Here is an 18,805-nt window from a genome sequence, read left to right as displayed (position 1 = left end):
CGCCTCAAAGTATGCTAATAGCATCAATAACCAGAAAAAAAGCTGCTCAATATTTTATTTAAGTTACACTCGCACAGCAAGCTTTTTGTGCACGCTAATGAACCGGCTGGTGGTCAAAATTAATTCCGAACGCAGTCGCTCAGAGCAATTTTGTGTTTGGGCTAAAGCCCAAACGTTACTAAAACGTTCTCCTTGAGGCACGTGCGCGCACACACGAACATTTCTGTTGGTACAGCGCATGAGTGGTGTGGAGATTCGTGCCCCCGCAGGTCTTGCCGCACAGCGCCCGGCCAAGCAAGCGCCGACGCGACGGTCAACAAGGCAGGAGTGCCCCGGTTGGGTCCGACCGGTGCATGCGCGCCGAAACACCGGTCGGACTGTCTCCGGCTCGAGTGGCTGACATTCGAGCGAGCACCCATCGCGCCATCGCGGGACCGCTCCTCTGACCCCTGTTCATCATCCGCACTCACTTCAGGCAGCGCGGGCACTCAAACCGACTCCAACGGTTACGGGTTTTCGTTACCTTCGGGCTGCACGACGCGCCCGTCATCCAGATTTTAACCCGCCATGCCACAGAAGACGAGGAGGGTCCACACAACGTGATGCTCTTGCGATCACAGCGTCACTGCTCTGGTGATTATGCAGGGGACAAATGTGGCTTATTACATATCTGCATGTGGTGCGGGCAGGCCTTCATTCAGGTATATTACCATGCCATCTAATACTTATGAGCGGCCACAATGTCAACTAACTCAAAAGGAGGCGTCTATGTTAGGCATGTGGTGTGTTCCAATCAATGGACATTAAGCATAACACCCACGGGACAGATGAATCGCTACTCATTGTAGTATGCGTGAGTGCGGCGTAATCATGAAAACGATTACTCCGCTGCCGGATATTTACACCAGCATCGAAGTATAACACACTTTCTTACTGCAATATTAGCTCTGTGTCTGTCTTGTCGAGCACTGTTCCACGAGGTGGCCGCACCATGCAAGCCACTCACGTTGGCGCTCCCTGCTCAACCGCTATTCCGCCAATCTTCCAGCATTTACCGGAACTTTCGTGTTTTAGCTCTCGAAAGACGTAAGTGAGCATCCTGTCCTCATGTCTTCTACCTTCGTTTTTCGTCTTTCGTGCGCTAAAACAGTAGTCAACATGCGAGCAAACCAAGCAACCCAGTTGTCCATTCTGCTACACTATAAAACTCTCTATTGAAGTTTTCTTTGTTTTCGGGTATGTAGAGGCAACACAGTTTCTTGCAAATACTTGCCTTTAATCAGAATGCTTTCCTAAGCTAAAATCGCAATCAGGGAATTCCTTTCATGGTCTACTATGCTACCACTTGAAATATAGCCGACTACGGATGACTTTGCAGTGGGTAGTAGGCGAGAACAGGCTGGACCACGTATGCCGGCATCACGAGACGGGCCGGTGACCTGCACGAAAGAAGACGGGCCGCTGTGGTTGCGCTGCTTAGCGGCGCTCCAGCAGCGATTTATGGGGTGCTTTCGAAGACGTTAGCATATGCTGGCTTTCTTTCGACTTCACACGGATTACCAAACGATATACTAGAGTGATTAAGTAAAATAGTGCCGGCACAGCTCATGCAGAAACCTGAGAATTGGCTTAAGCCCACGGGCAAAAACAAATGGCCTATGCTCGGAATGCCATGCGCGAAAGGACATCACGTGATGTCTCTATACCTACGTAAATTCGCGTCCTTCGTCTGTCTTATATTGCCGCTATTTTAATCTGCTAACTTTATTAAACTCCTAAAGTTGAATGTAGTGTTATGGCGCACTTGGACAGGACCGTGTGCGCAAGAGGGAGGCGAGGAGAAAGCGATAGACTGTTTCTGAAGGTGCGACCTTTGCGCCAGGCTGCGCGATTAATTTTTCCCCGTGTAACTTTTCCCCATGTCAACAGCTTCCTATTCGTGACAATATTATGATTGTAGTGAGAAATACGGGCGCCAGCAGAAGACGAAGAGGAGCAAGACTATTGTTGTTGGTGGTGCTCGCGCTCACGCCGCTCGGCCGTTGTCTCTTTCTGTGCATTCATATAAAACGCCGAGCGCATCTAACCTTAAACGTGTACTATCGTTACCTAAAGATATGGCTAGAGTCGACCGTTCCACCGTATTCTGGGCTGTGGTCCGCGTACTACCCATCTTTAAAGTTAGAAATTCGGCGTAGTAGGGACAATACTATTTTTTTTATGGCAGGTGTGCTTGAGAAAAAGTCCAACTGCGTCTGGAAAATTTGATCGCTTCAAATCGCAGTAGAAGCAGCTAAAATATCTCATTAAAGGCGGTTTAATAAAGTTACACGTTGTGATTGCATGACAATCCATCTTGCCTTACCAACGGTATGCATGCTTGCAAACAATCTACAGAAAAAAAAAACAAGTTAGTTTCAGCCGAAATTCCTTTCAGCGGTCTACACAGTGGGTGGTAATATGGTAATAGTTGTTGAATCAGCTTCCGTACACTAGTTTGACGAGCTGCAGTGCTATATGCACTCTCAATTAGCGACCACGTGCTTATATAAGAGGGTTCTGTGGTGTGGCAGTTCTGCGATGACTGCCTCTGACGTCGCCTGATCATCTACCCATAATCATCATCATCATCATCAGCGTGGTTACGCCCGCTGCAAGGCAAAGGCCTCTCCCATACTTCTCCAACAATCGCGGTGATGTACTAATTGTGGCCATGTCGTCCCTGCGAACTTCTTAATCTCATCCGCCCACCTAACTTTCTGCCGCCCCCTGCTACGCTTCCCTTCCCTTAGAATCCAGTCCGTAACCCTTAATGACCATCGGTTATCTTCCCTAATCATTACATGTCCAGCCCATGCCCACTTCTTTTTCTTGATTTCAACTAAGATATCAGTAACTCGCGTTTGTTCCCTCACCCAATCTGCTCTTTTCTTATCCCTTAACGTTACACCTATCATTCTTCTTTCCATAGCTCGTTGTGTCGTCCTCAATTTAAGTAGAACCCTTTTCGTGAGCCTCCAGGTTTCTGCCCCTTAGGTGAGTACTGGTAAAACACAGCTATTATACACTTTTCTCTTGAGAGATAATGGCAACCTGCTGTTCATGATTTCGGAATGCCTGCCAAACGCACCCCAACCCATTTTTATTCTTCTCATTATTTCCGTCTCATGATCCGGATCCGCCATCACTACCTACCCTAAGTAGATGTATTCCCTTACCACTTCCAGTGCCTCGTTACCTATTGTAAATTGCTGTTCTCTTCCGAGACTGTTAAACATTACTTTAGTTTTCTGCAGATTAATTTTTAGACCCACTCTTCTGCTTTGCCTCTCCAGTTAAGTGATCATGCATTGCAATTGGTCCCCTGAGTTACTAAGCAAGGCAATGTCATCAGCGAATCGCAAGTTACTAAGGTATTCTCCATTAACTTTTGTCACCAATTCTTCCCAATCCAGGTCTCTGAATACCTCCTGTAAACACGCTGTGAACAGCATTGGAGAGATCGTATCTCCCTGCCTGACGCCTTTCTTTATTGGGATTTTGTTGCTTTCTTTATGGAGGATACGGTGCCTGTGGAGCCGCTATAGATACGTATGTTGCAGTATTTTTACATACGTCTCGTCTACACCCTGATTCCGTAATGCATCCATGACTGCTGAGGTTTCTACAGAATCAAACACTTTCTCGAATGCACAATATATCTATCCAAGCATCCATCAATTCGTCCGTCCGTCCGTCCGTCCGTCCGTCCGTCTGTCCGTTGCCATTATATTGGCATTCGGCAAAAAGTGAACAAAGGACGATCCCAGAAATTTGCCTAAACAGACGAAAGAGTGACGGAGTGTCTTGTTTCTCATCATTTACCTAGCTTTGTGCGCAATACCACGATTATATAGGAGGGTTATTCCCTGGTAATATTGTACGCTTGCTAAGCCTTGCATTACTTTATTTTGTGTGTGTGTGTGTGTGTGTGTGTGTGTGTGTGTGTGTGTGTGTGTGTGTGTGTGTGTGTGTGTGTGTGTGTGTGTGTGTGTGTGTGTGTGTGTGTGTGTGTGTGTGTGTGTGTGTGTGTGTGTGTGTGTGTGTGTGTGTGTGTGTGTGTTTGTGTGCGTGCGTGTGTGCGTGTGCGTGCGTGCGTGCGTGTGTGTGTGTGTGTGTGTGTGTAAGGTCATACATAATTTTACTTTTAATTTAATGCATACAGCACACAGCTGAAATAGCATTTGAGCTCTGAAGCTCATTTCTTGAGCGGTGATTCTTCTCATTTCTCGGCTCATTTGTTGATCAGGTGACGTGCTGTCACGTTCCTTTCACGATGGCTCACGTAGTCCATTCGCTAGCTCTTTAGTGTTCTCCTATCTTGTGGTTCTGTAGTTCCTTCTCATTGTACAACTTTCTTGATAATATATTAGAACATACTTCTCATACGTAAACTTTTGTTTCTGTGTTTCATTTGAACTATAAAACGCTTGTTGCAGCTGGCCAGGCTCTACTAGAAAAGCCCGATGTGGCTTCGGCAGGCCTGTAAGTGTGCTTTGTGCTCTAATATTAAAATAATTATTTGTGGTAGTAATAGCAGTAGGAGCAGTGGTAGTAGTAGCAATAGCAGTAATATTAATAGTAGCAGTAGTATTTTTTTCTCTCTTTAGAGCCCCTTGAGGATCAGCAGCACGCACAGCACCACCACGCCGGCCACGCACATCCAGCCCTTTCATAACGTTTGGTGCTCCTGCTAGATGCGGCAAATTAATCTTACAAATCACTGGAGTCGCCAGCGGAATATAAATATGGCATACCCATATTTTGTGCATTCGTCAGCCTTAATTCCCCCGTAGTTTCGTTTGTTTTAGAGACGAGCTCAATTTCCTTTTGTTGGTTTTGGAATTTCCCTTCGTGAGGCTCCGCGAACAAGGCTTCAGAAATCGAGAGCACTTCGTTGCGTCAAAAAAAAAAAAACGCACCGGCCGTGGTCGACCGCGCCGACGACGCGAGGCGGAGAGTGCGCCTGCTCCCAGGCCTGGCGGACGCGCTCTCGGTGTTGGAGCTTGCGCTGGTGCCGGTTGTACTGGCGCGCGATCACTTCGATCTCGTTCTGCACGCGCGACGCCATGCCCTTGACGAGCAGCAGCACGCACAGCACCACCACGCCGGCCACGCACAGCGTGATCGACTGCTGCTGGACGTGCTTGGAGAAGCTGTTCACGCAGTTGCGGGTGTTCACCTGCGGACGCGGGGGGCGCCACGCGTCGCGTGAGCGAACGGGTCAACCGCAACTTAACCGAGTCGATGGAACCCGATACGTACGGTCCGTATTCACAATGCAAAATAACTTACGCTAGAACTGTCCTTAGGACAAATGTCAGCCATTTGTACTGACGGCCATTATTAGCCAATGGCAAACAGCACTTAGAAACAAAAAGCTTTGTGCATTCGACATCTTATTTTTTTTAATCGAGAACTTCTTTAAATCGAGAACATCTGACATATTCATGGCAATGGCGTTATAGTTGCTCGTGAGGTGGAAAATATGGCAATAGAATAGGTGAAGTGAGCGGTTCCCTTGCGTACGCGTTTCTAACCATGCCCCCTTTCCTCTTCTTTTTCACTCTCATCGATTTCTTCTGAGGATATGACCCAACTAAACCAGCAAGGAGCAGTATTCATAAATGGTGTAATAATTGCGCGCATATGCACTATCACGCACAGCCAGCCCTTTCAGAAGGTTTAGTATTCCTTCTGGAGGCGGCAAACAGATCAGTCGAGTCACCAGCGGAAGAGAAATATGGCACACCCATATTTTGTGCATCCGTCACCCTTAATTCCCCCGTACCTTCGTTTCTTTTACAGACGAGCTCAATTTCCTTTTATTGGTTTCGGAATTTCCCCTCATACCGCTCTGTGAACATGCCTCTAGAAATCGAAAGCATTTCGTTAAAAATTCCGTAAAGCCGGGTTTATATTTAAGAAGTTTCCCTGTAGCACGGAAATTTCCCGCCTTAGAAAATGCGAAGCGCATGATTTCCTGCACTATAGGTATGACTAGAAAATGCGGTAATACTTTCTTACTTTGAGCTTTCGGAGCCATGGATTACGCCAGCAAGCCCGCTCTGCGAAGCCTAACAGGCGCTGCATTTGTCATTCGCGTGGTTTCGGAGTTGTGCGGTAGGGCTGCTGCATCGCTCCTTGTATTAATTCTCAAGCAGTGGAAGACCTCGAGAAATATTATTCACCGAGGACTTGAAAAGTCTTTGCGCCGCAAAGGTCCCCTTATACCCGGCCCATATGCGGCACCTACACCGTGCATTGAGCAATCCAGCGGAAAGTGAAAGGCGAAATGTCTTTTATATCATAGCCAGAGATTAAGAGCCACAAAGGAAGTGGAACAGATTGCTCCTACAAAGCTTCAATTAGCTTGTGATGATGCTTTACAGTATTCATTCTTTTGACATTTTTCATGGCCCCATCAGGTATCAATGCCTTTAGCGATGTCTGCCAAAACAATGCTGTATGTTGTTTTAAATAAGTAAGTAAAATAACTAATAAAGATATAGAGACACACCAGATGAACGATCTTTCTTCATGCAAACGGCTTGGAGTACGTCTGGAGCACTCGTGCTTGTTGAATGGTTAACAGAAATTATGGAGCAAATTAGCTCGAGAGAGGAAACGAGACGGACAAAGCAAGGATATGAAAGGCAGGAAGGTCAACCTGATGAGTACTGGGATCAGGAAATAAGGGACAAGGTGGCGCACGTGATGAACGTCAGCGATTCTTGTGGCAGGGAAGTGCTGTTCATGTTTCAACAAGCATGGTCACACACACTGTTCAATATTAGTGAAATGTAGTTTTCCACACTTTTGACGCACGGAACGCATCATGACTACAACTAACAAAATGACAAAAAGTGGAGTCAAGCTTCACAGCCAAAAACTGCGATATGTGTCGAAAGAAGCGATATGCAAATCGATAACAAACAAAGTGACAGTGTCCTTTATGACGAAAGGACGCCATGGTATGCCTAAAAAAAAGCGGAGTGGCATGTTATCACTTATGATCAGCTTGAGGCCGTAAAACAGTGACATATATTGGTGAACCAAACCAGAACAAGCTTATCGACAATGTTGCCACATATGAAAAACGCAGAATTTACACGATACAAGAGTACAGCTAGGAGGGGAGGAGGCATACTGTGTAAAATGCTTATATGGGGGTGACGCGACCGTGAAAGGTGGCTTTTGCTAGAGCTGTGCATGGAGGGAACATTTTGCACAAGTACAGTCATGATCAATATGAAAGGGAGTGCATACCTTTTCTTTTTTTCAAACACCCGTAGGGACTAAACACAGATGCCCTCTACAAGAGTGTTCAATGATACTAAACGTTAAACAGAATAACTTATTGTACAGTATCAAGTTCCTAGATTTCATCCCCTGCATTTTTAGCTGTCATTTCATTTAAATACTGCTGTTCCCTATTAATTTGACACGTGTACTTGTTCGCCCTTCTTTCAGGGACCGTATTTCATCCGCAAACTGCTTAAGGTTAACGTTCTGCGCAAGGCGCACCTTCATGATCTGGAACGTACTGGAATGTTATAGTTGATTCTATCTGTTGTTTATGTTCTCACTGAACCGTGTGTAATCATATTGTATGCGCGACGCGAATAGTCTTCTGCTATCTTCAAGACATGTCGGCACCAGCGACTGCCCTGAAACCTTCGACGAGTCATGTATAAAAGCTGATGCACTTGACCTGCAAACTCAGATTTCGACGATCGCCATCTGTGCTCACCGCTATCTTTAGGCTTTCAGTGGCACTTCCTTTTGAAGGCACAGCTTCGACAATCAAAGAAAGGTTAGTTTTCTGAATAACAGTTTTTGCTACTGTGTTCTTCACCGTCACTACAACGTGGCAATAGCGACGACGTCTATACACCCACACGTAAACAGACACACACGCACACTTCGTCGCGCACCTTAGCCCACGCCTCGCGTTCGCTCATGGCAAGCACGTTGCGGCCGCAGAAGCGCCGCTGGAGCACCGTCTCCAAGCTCTCCTTCTCGGGCTCCCGGCAGCAGGATGGCGGCACCGAGCAGCGCTCCACGCTGGGGTTCGTATTGGAGCAGTTGAAGTACATGTTGCTGTTCCAGTCCAGGTACGCGGCCTCGGTCACTCCGCAGCACTTGTACCGGATCTGCGCGTGTGCCGAAGGTGCCCGTCAAGGAGCTTTGTTCAGCGCGGAGAGGACACATGGACACAGAAAATAGACATCGGCAACAGATCCGCTGGCCTCGTTTGGGCCTCTCGCTTTCTGCGTGTGTATGTCGCCTGCGCTTTATAGGGGCAATGCGGTGGGTCACCGAGCCCGTTTTGAATCTCCTCTTCGAGAATATGGCTTTCGTATTCTTGAACACGAATACAAAAGCCATACGTCGTGCCATTCGTATTCCAAGATGTGACGAAACATAGCCCGGCGAAGGGATGCATTTTCTGAGGGCAAAAGTACAGTCGCCACGTGGAACGAACAGAAAGAGTATATGACGTTTTGAGACAACTATTGGTCTCTGGTTAACAAGAGCAGAACAAGTTTGGCAGTGTTTCATGTACGAAACATATGGCGCAATAATCTGGTGTAAACATCAGGTAGATTTGAGCGTGTCAGATTTAGGCGTATGAGGTGCAGATCGTATTAATAAAAATTCTGAGGCAGCTCTCGATGGCAGTCATTTTTCTTTGGCTATGATAGACGCAGAGTTCCAGTCAACAAAGGGATTAATGTTATGATTATCTATAGCACGTTGGACACCTTCTTTACTTTGGTTATGCATTTCCTGCGGTACTTGATAGGCTGTTTCAAGTTAACCATCCCATCAGCGCTCCATTTGGCCGCTCTAAATTGGAAGGCAGCGTCATCTCTCGACAGTTGGGACCAATACTCTGTACCAACGCGTCGAGGCGATTGCAGAGATACAATCTTGTAACGAGGCACACTCATCGCGAAAGCAGAGCCGTGTTTTTTGCAAGCTGCTGCCCATCCAACGAACGTCGTCAGAGGGACGCGTTTGAAGAGCCATGGACAGGCGCTTCCTCAATAGTGTCGAGGAAGCACTTAGAGCAAAAGTCAACCTGCAAAGGCCTCGTACCCGTTTCATAGCTCAAGACCTACCTTGACAACCAGTAACATGACTGCCGTTCTGTCGTAGTTCAGCCAGAATAACTTCAAGCGATCTGTTAACTGAAGAGAGCCAAGGGTATTGTTGTCCTTTGATTTCCTTCTTTTGCGGTGTTCGTATACTGTGTTCAGCAAGCAGTTCGTATGCGGCAGCTACCCATGATGCATGGTTCCGCCATTTATATGAAAAGAGCAGTTTATAGGAATCTTAATGCACCTGCAGGCTAGATTGCATGCTACACACTTGAATACAAACAGCAACATCTTGGCTCCTCCTATCTCCCAGTAGTGAAAAAAAAAAACGCGTGTCCTTGGAATTTCCATGAGCCTGATAATACAGATCTCTTGCTGAATTATACCGGCTGTACTTTTAATTGCGATAGTAACTATAGGGACACTCCAGGCGCGTTTTTGCCGTTGGCATCTCCTTGATGTTCCGTATGACGTCGAATTGCGATAACATCGTGGGCGCGCCGTATCCTATGGGTGCTAGCGAAAGCGTGTGAAGGTGAACCCAGGATACTGGTTCGATCTCGCGCGCGCAAGGGAGGAAAACGGGGAGAAAGCGCGCCGTCTACCGTCGCGCGCAAGGCACCAGGGGAGGACAGGAAACGGGGACACGTTCTAGTGTAGCGTCGGCTGCGTATGGCGCGGCCCTATCGTGAAATATCGAAAACGATCTGCGATGAGTAGATAGTCTAGGCGTCTATGCGCTCCAAGGGCTGGTAGCTTCGTGTGCGCTCTCTTCTCGCCGATTAGTTGGCGTTAAATCGAAAGGCAGCAAGAAAGTGGATTCGCTCGCTGTTGCTGCTGCTCTTCCTCACGCCAGCGTTCTCACGGCGATTGTCTGCGGTCATCGAGTGAGACGTGCTCATTTTTGCCAGTGCGCGCGTGACACCATGTTTGTTCATTTAGTTAGTAAGCGAGTGATTACAAGTTCATACGACCGATAAAACTACTAACCTGACGGCGTATAGCTGTCTGGTATTTTGCGACCGCAATGAACGCGTCGCCTTTATATATGGCGCAATTGCGACTTTTGCTTAGCTACACCATGTTTTTAAAGTAAGAGCAGTATAAATAAACGTGACATTGTATTATTGTCACCATGCACCTGTCCAAATTGGCAGCCTCTAGATAAAGATTAATTTATGCAGTTATTTGTGCAATTAGCGAAAATACGTCGATTACCTTTTTATTTAATCATGCGACGTTGGTAAGCTGAGTGAGTGGTTTCCAGCCCGTCTTCGACATCATCTCGTTCAGCGAAGATCATTTCTGTAAACAAGCTCCTGTGTGAGCTCCGCGAACAGTCGACCTCACCGCCTCCCGCTTTTCGTCACATTTTCATAGTCGCTAATGGCATGGGATCGCGAACCCATGCGTCGCAGCCGGGCCGCTTTCGCTTTTCTTTGATGCACAATCCTTTTTAGGGTAAGAATTGAAGTTCTAATCCTGGTGAAGCCGAGAACGCCTGTCGCTGAAAACTAGCTGCTTCGTATAAAAGTTGCACGACAAAATGACGGTGCAGAGTTAGTGTGCCAGGGGCATCAAGACGCTGTGCTGCCACCGAAGGAAATCGAATAACGAAGGCGATCCTCAAGGCGCATCCTAACGGGGCCCTGCCTGTGGTGACGATGCCAACGTGATAAAAAGGCGTGGTGGCGATACTGACATCTTTGGAGCTCTTTTATAGCGTCAGTTTCGATTTCAGAAATACTTCGAATGTGAAATATTCGCTCGCGTTAAGCTCATACAAGAGCTTCCTTATTGAATTTTTTCTCGATCTGCTCGGTAGTTTCGAAGATGGGCTCTGAACTACCCATTGAATTTAACCACATAAAATCAGTAAGTAAAAAGTTAATTTACGGGACTTCATTTATTACGCGCATAACTGTGCATATGACTCTTCACCAACAGACTGAGAACCTGTGCGCTCAATTAGCTTATAACCGCAACGTCACTGTGACTTATATTGCTCAAGTTTTAAAATTTTGTTACAGTAAAAAAAAACTACATGTAACAGTCAACGCGAATGTGCCTTCACTCGCGGGCTGCCTGCTCACCTGAATGTAATCGACGAGCCCCTGGTAGTCCGGGTTGTCTCGGTAACGCTCAATCAGTTCAATGCTTGCAACGCTTTGCAGGTCCTGCGAAGTCGAAAACGCGGTGCTGAGTAGTGTACTTAGCGTGCATTTTAGGTAAAAATTACACCCAATTTTCTTTATTCTATCAGCCTTGGACCTTGTGAAGAAAGGATGGAGTTGCCACGGTAACATTCCGAAAATGTAGCGAATCTTCTATATTCGAAGGAGTAAATCTAGTATTGTGCATGTATACCACATTGCCCTCCTCCTGACACTAGTCGATAGTCGCAATTACTTGCGATGTGGCACCTGGTTTATTTTATTTTATTTTTTTACTTTAAGAAAGAGTACTTTAGTCATAAAAATCAGTGTATACATAAAATTATGTGTAATCAATCTGGACCCCTAGATCAAATCTAGTCGGTGTTCAAATTGGTCATAATTCTGCAACTTTCAGGTTCAAACGGGCGTTTTTTTCCGCAACCCGCGAAATATGGTGCCAATATTTTTTTTTATTGGGAACTTTTGGAAGAGGCGAAAGCCATTTGCATGAGAAATTTATTTTATTATTAACTTTGCATGCTGCAGTGACGAATTTCACGCCGAGTAGTAGTGATCTCGCTTCTGCCTAGCAGGGGCTGTATGGCTATCATCCGTCCCTAAAACGACAGGCAAAGTGCTATAGAATTTCCGTCAACAGCTTCGTAAAAGTCACCATTCACCATTCAGCATTTAACTGTAACTGTATTTTCAATCCATTTTGTAGATTGACGCCTCGAACATTGTGCTGGATGCACAATTTCTGCTGAGTAGTCATAACTGAGGCTCGGCTTCAATTTTGCAATCACAGTATGTACTTTAGAGTCAGTAACAACCACTTAGTGAACCTTATGGGGTAGTTCAAAAGTTAGGTTTGTTGTAATATTTTTTTTAATGCAGGGGCTGCCATACCGTAGATTATAGTAAAATAATACGCGCAGGTCTTCTTCGTCAAGAAGCTACATAAGTGGCCTGCACAACTTAATAGTCTATATTTTCCCTTCGTTCAGTAATGTCGAGCTTTTCAGGTAATGCAGCTTAAACGGCGGAAATGAGCTCCATACTTCATGCGATTCTTTCTTTAATCTTCGGTTGCTCAGAGGCTACGGTGTTGGGCTGCTGAGCACGAGGTCGCGGGATTGAATCCCGGCCACGGCGGCCGCATTTCGATGGAAGCGAAATGCGAAAACACCCGTGTACGTAGATTTAGGTGCGCGTTAAGGAACCCCAGGTGGTCGAAATCTCCGGAGTCCTCCACTACGGCGTGCCTTATAATCAGAAAGTGGTTTTGGCACGTAAAACCCCACAATTTTTTTTATTTAATCTTCTTTGAGCCTCTAAATAAAGGATATGACCTGTACAAAAATTCTTGCGGGTACATTGTATCTTAGATAACGTAAGAGTGCACATTTTTGTAGCTAATTTGGGTGTATATTTATCATGGCAGAAGTGTGTGTGCCATTGAGTATCAGTATTTGACGACGAATAGCGCTCCTTGATAGCCAACTCCCGTAGGCTGCGCCGATAGTGATAGTGCGCCTTGTTGTTCTTGCTTTTTCTCTTTTTTTAATGATGATCGACGCCGCGAGGCACAATATAATGCGACTACGTGCCTTTCGATCAGACGCTTCTCGGCGGAAATAGCCGGACCCTCCCGTTTCTTCACGAATACATCACCGTCATTCTGCGTCTGTAAATTAAACTCACAACAAATCAGTGCTGGAACGCGAGCTTGGATTTTTCTTGTAAAGCCTCGACCTACAAAAATTTGGGGGGAAAAACGTCACAGTTTTTAATATTGCGTTTGGACTTCGAGCGTCTTTAAGCCTAGAAGAAGGTGGTGCAGGTAAGCCGTAACCGGAGATCTTCGGGAGATACCGTCGTCTTGCAATGGAAACGCCATATGAGAAAGTGAGAATTGTTTAAAATGAATTATCTCATTCAACAAAACCACGCCTCGTCACCCAATTCAAGCGTCTCCCTGTCGCATTTAGTCCTAAGCCATTCAAACATAGCATAACATATTGAAGTACTTACCGAGCAAATAGCACTAAAGCATATTATTTTGGCCTCTAATTGCTTTCTGCTGGTTTTCTTTTCTAATGATAGCCTCTCTTGGACTTCAATTCTTGTTTTACGGCTTTTTCCGACACCTTTCTCGGTATACGTCCGGGTAATGCGTTATGTACATACGTCAGTATGAGTGCCGTGAAGGCAGTCGCATGTCATTCACATTATTTTGTCTACGTAATTTTTATTCCTACACCGCATTGCGTGCACATGCGGGCCGATTCATTGAACTAGGTTTTTAGAACTCTATTTTGCACCAATTAACGTTACCGAGCGATCTTAACGTCACTTCTTGCCTATGTCCCCATATTAGCTCGTGGTCTTTAATGAAACCTCTACTCCAGGGTGGGTGGGTGTATGTATGTATGTATGTATGTATGTATGTATGTATGTATGTATGTATGTATGTATGTATGTATGTATGTATGTATGTATGTATGTATGTATGTATGTATGTATGTATGTATGTATGTATGTATGTATGTATGTATGTATGTATGTATGTATGTATGTATGTATGTATGTATGTGTGTGTGGATGTTGTATGCATGTATTTTGTACGTTATGAGCGTCCCCTTTGGAATGTGGCAGTGGGTTGCACCACCAAACTCTTGCTATTGTACTACCTAATGTCCTACCTAGGTTAAGAAAGAAAAAAAGAAAAAAATTGCACTATGAAGACCCACAACCGGCTTGTTACTCAAGTACGCACTCTGGTGGCGAGGAATGGCATGACGATGAGTAGGATGAAACCCAGGCTGCAGGTGAACATCATGATGAAAAGCATCCAGTCGTAGCAGTAGAGGCAGCAGATGTTCTCCCTCAGCGCTCCTAGGAAGCCGAGTGAGGACACGAAGCTCAGGTACGCGACCAGCGCCAGCAGTGCCACGTCGATGTTGACAACCAGGCTGACCAGGGGCGAGCCGCGGCCCACCGATATGTCGTCCCAGCGCAGGTAGATGGAGTACACCTGCGCGACCGGAACGCTATATAAATCTTGAAAGGTGTGCCTGATTCAGTTCTGTGGAAGTATACACACGGGTAGACATTTTTAACGTCTTCAGATAACGAATCCAATATTGCCCTATTCGATTCGGCCTTCGAATGGAATGGTCACTATTCGTTCACATGAATATTTTTGGATCAGTTTTCGAATATTTGAAATAGCCAGCTGTTGACGATGAAGCATCGATTCGAGCAAAAGTGCTATAAATTTTATCCCGGCGGCTATCGTAGACATAACACATCAGAAGGTAAAAAGTGGCGCACCTAAGATCGCTCAGGGAGCCAGGTTTTTCGGGCGGAACCGTTACCATCCGCAACCACCAATGGTTCATGAATAACCAAAATAACTGCGTATCTGCTCCTAATGCTTCATCTATGCTTTTATCAACAACACTTCATAAAATACAGTGTATTAATGGAAACTTGCTAACGTTTAGAATGTACTAGGATGTGAAGTTCCTTTTATATTATTAATGAAAACGGACACTTCATTACTGGCGAAATGTACCAAAAGAATTCAATCTACGGATCGATTCGTTTCGCGTTTGAAGCTATTCGATTCGGTTTCGAAAACTGCTCCCTTAGAAATCTACAGGCTGTTGGTATTGATGAACAATCGAAAGATTGTGCTTGTGCGCGCGTGCGTGCGCGCGCGCGCTTTTTGCTGGAGCCCATATTTCTACCAGAAAACTTGCCTTCGTAAGTTATAGAAAATTTGGCTCCAGGAACATTCCTTGCTAGATCACTTATCGCTTCAAGCCTCCATCTTCCTGAGAACACCTGTGTTACAAGGTGGATGGATGTTCAACAAACGGATAGTTAACATTCGCTTCTCTGAAGAATCCCTATGAGCTTACCTGTCCCCTACATGATACCTTTGAGTGGTTGTTGGCTTTCGCTCTCGCTCTCCCGCGCCTGTCTTGCGTGTTCCTTCTTTGTCCCTTGTTTTTGTGCGGTTACATGATGCATTCCAATAACGACCACCAACTAGCCCGCTTATCCCTGTTAGACATTCCTCCGCCTTGTAGATTTCTACAGAAGTCGCTTTGTTCATTTGGGTTCCAACTGTTGTAGTTGTCGTCTAAACGATCATCGAGCTGTCATTCCCTGGCCACTTCGTAGAACGACTTCCCCGTGCATCTGTTAGTGCTTAGTTCGAAGCCAGGACTGACTACTACATTCTACTTCAGCTGCGAAGGTTCTTTTTCTTCCTTTCTGTAGAGGCCTTATGTTTTCTTTTGTACGTTCATGCTAAATTAAGGTACATATAAACCTTCTTTCTTAAAGGACTCCTATGAAACTATATAAGAAGACACTGAACTTATGCGAAAATAATGCATGTCGATTCTTCGTTCTGCAGTATTGTTCTCGCTCTATCTAGCCATATTAGAAAGTTCTAACTTCTTCATAAATTGCTTACCATTTAAGCATTAGGGGGTTACTGGAATCCTGGATGCCAGCAGCAAAACTAATGTAATCAATTAACGTTCTTCGCAGCGGGAGCACCAAAGCTTGTACCAGGAGCTCAACCTTTAGGTCAATGATATAGAAATTGAAGGTTTTAAGGGGGTGCATTTGAAATCTCCGCAATTTCAAAGTTCATTTTTTCGCAACCTGGTATTTCTAAACAGCTTATTCGGTAGTTTGAAGCGAACCCACGCCTACGCCAAATTTTCTCTAAAGTTTAAAAAAAAGCAAGGCGGAAATGAAGACATCTCTCGCTTAGGCAATAGCCATTATTCCCAACAAAACATCGTTCAGTTTCGATTTGGCCGGAATCGTAGGAGTGCAAGCATCGACGTGCTGCTTCAGCAACCCGCCGCCATAGTTGCTTCTGTGAGGGCGCACTGCTGTAATTCTGGAAACTATAGTTGTGGTACCCAGCGACAGGGCCATGAACTCACACACATGCAGACGAACACAGTGGCGATGATGAAGATGCCCAGGTTGACCAGGATGACCGGGTACCGCGTCCATGGGTTGACTTCAGTCTGGGTCAGTGAGTCCCACCTGGGCATGCCTTAAATCTTGCTATCACAGACGCGCAGCTCTCATATGCTCGAGCGCTACAGACCGACAGACTTTCTTTTTCTGCTTCTTCTGAGGATGATGGTAATGATGTCTGTAGAACCTGGGCCTGACCCACAGCAGGTGCGGAAGTTTTCCTAGACACATCCACAGTGGTTGAAGCGATATATTTGCATTAGCAGCGATTGAGAAGGAATAAATATTAACTGTAAGTTTTTTTTTGCATTACCACACAGCAGATGCAATGCGGGACCCAAAAAGGCAATTGATAACTAGTGATGGTAATTTTGATGACTCTGCTACAGACCATGGTCGCCTGGCAAGCTAGGGCTGCAATTTCTTCGCCGGAGCGTCTCTCTCCGTGCCATAAATATCTGTCCGCAAGAGTCCAACTCGCAGAAATATCACTAAATTACTCGACACTTTCGTGCACTCCTTCTGGGAAAAGAAACTGTTCTGTGCGTTCATTAAGAAATGCTTTTCTTGTCCAGTTGCCAAGCATCTTCCTTTCAGTACAGAAGCTGTTGCCCGACCAGATCAATTGTTTTATACAACCCACTTCGTTGCACTCAGTGCAAAATGTAGAAGCAGCACTGTCGACCCTTAAGACCCATGCAGTAGTGCAGGCCAGCCCCGTTCTTACTCCCCGTAAGAGGGTGGCTCTTCTGAGTGGCTAAATTATTACAGCAAAGACCTACTACTAAGTGATCTACTCTTTGACTAACATCATTCAATGGTGTACTGTAAACGAAACCCCAATGAACGAATGCCGACGTTGAGATAGGGTTACCCCACTTATTAATTGATGACTTCCAGAAAACGAAAGTGCATCGCCTGTAAAACGTAGGAAGCGAACGAAAAAAACGTTCCCTTTATTACAGAATACCGAAAGGGAGATGGTGTGATACACGATTTATGAATTTCAGATTTAATTATAAAATCATGAGAATGAAAACTCGAAAAGAACGACGCATCACCTAAATAGGGAATGAAACCGAAGAGCATAAAAAAATCTGGTTCACGCAGTGCAAGTACACCTAGCTTTCCATGAATGAACGACTCCAGTGAACAATCTACTAGAATTTCTATCTACTTGAATGATTTGAAATAGGTTGTGGGACACAAGAGTATTCTATCGATTCGTTGTTTTCATACAATTAAGGGATACAATTAAGGGATTAAGGATACAATTAAGGGATATCAAGCAGGACACAGACTAACTCAGCCCAAACCTATCGTTAGCCCAGCCGCCTTGCTTAAACATTATACATTCTATTGCAATAACTTCTGTTTTCGCCTGTTTCATCATTTGTACTACGTAATTATTGTTGTGTTTTTCGTGACCAAAGCATCGGGTAAAATGTGTACCGCTGTAGTCCTAAAGGCCTACTGCAAAAAAATTTTGGACCGCATAAAAAGCGTAGCTTAAGATAGGGTAGATATAAAGGAGGCCGCGTACAAATTTTGAGGTTTGAAATACGAGCGGAGTGTTCTCTAAATGCTCGCAAAAATAACCGCTTTGGATGCCGAAACTGATGATAAAAAACGTCGGCATTACCACTCGCCGGAAATGACCTATGACCTCCGAGATCAGCGTGCGCGCGTGGCTAAGGTTCTTAGATGAAACACTAGGGACCTTACCCGCAGCGCTGTGAACAATCTCGAAGGCAGCATGCTGGAACCTACGTCATGGCGACAGCATACCAGGTGCACACGTGGTCTGCTTGGGTTCTGTGTAAAGGCTGTTAACATGAAAACTATGCAATTGCCAGCCCGGCGTCTTTACCAAAATTTTTTAGGGGTATATATTGCTCATTTTTAACAAACTTAGCCCCAGCAAAATTTCTTTGCAGTTCTCCTTTAACGACCTCGGTCGTCTTTGCTAACCGCCGTTCACACCCATGCTATGCATTGCGAGGACGCTTCGCGCAAAGCTATTGACCAATCCGCATGATATGCTTCATTCGAGTAGTCGCTTCTGGTTCAATGCAGTGGTTAATTGAATGTTTATTCCAAGGGTTAATTCCAGTGGTTCTCTCGACTGATCGAAACATCGCCCTGTCCTCCACTTGCGATGTCTCTCAAAGGACCAGGGACGTTTTGTGGCGTTAAGCGCGATGAATAAATAAATACTTGAAACGACACAAACTGGTAAGCACGAGGGCTCGCTGGCTCTTCTAGGAGCGATATTCAACAAATCTCCATTTCGCGGAGCACCGCTGCTTCTTCTGTATATAAAATGCTTCCGTAATAAAATTAGTCTTTCGGTATTCAAATTATTGATTTACACGCAAAACGTTCAGCACAGAAATTGCAAAGCCTATAGAAGCAACGCGCGTTTGCTCTAGGGGCCTATTTTTGAGAGTACGAAGCAAACTCTTGGATATTGCCCACATGTTTTAG

General features: G+C 45.4%; 2 protein-coding genes across 5 annotated transcripts in view; one reads left to right on the top strand and one right to left on the bottom strand.

The window, feature by feature from the left end:
• The window catches only part of LOC142587247 (xaa-Arg dipeptidase-like), a 147,298-nt gene that overhangs the window by 105,415 nt on the left and 23,078 nt on the right, over window positions 1–18,805 (top strand). The gene's annotated exons all lie outside the window — the stretch shown is intronic.
• Window positions 1,293–18,805, bottom strand: part of LOC142588388 (tetraspanin-33-like) — a 29,080-nt gene continuing 11,567 nt past the window's right edge. Inside the window, exons 3-6 of the mRNA XM_075700023.1 lie at window positions 14,082–14,339; window positions 11,240–11,323; window positions 7,977–8,195; window positions 1,293–1,439 (exon numbers count right to left, since the gene is read on the bottom strand). Of these exons, the coding sequence (XP_075556138.1) occupies window positions 1,293–1,439; window positions 7,977–8,195; window positions 11,240–11,323; window positions 14,082–14,339 (708 nt within the window). The remainder of the gene's footprint in view (window positions 1,440–7,976; window positions 8,196–11,239; window positions 11,324–14,081; window positions 14,340–18,805) is intronic.

Source organism: Dermacentor variabilis, chromosome 7 (assembly GCF_050947875.1).
Source record: "Dermacentor variabilis isolate Ectoservices chromosome 7, ASM5094787v1, whole genome shotgun sequence".
NCBI lineage: Eukaryota > Metazoa > Arthropoda > Arachnida > Ixodida > Ixodidae > Dermacentor > Dermacentor variabilis.
The sequence above is the reverse complement of the archived record's forward strand: the minus strand, read 5'-3'. Positions and strand labels throughout refer to the sequence as shown.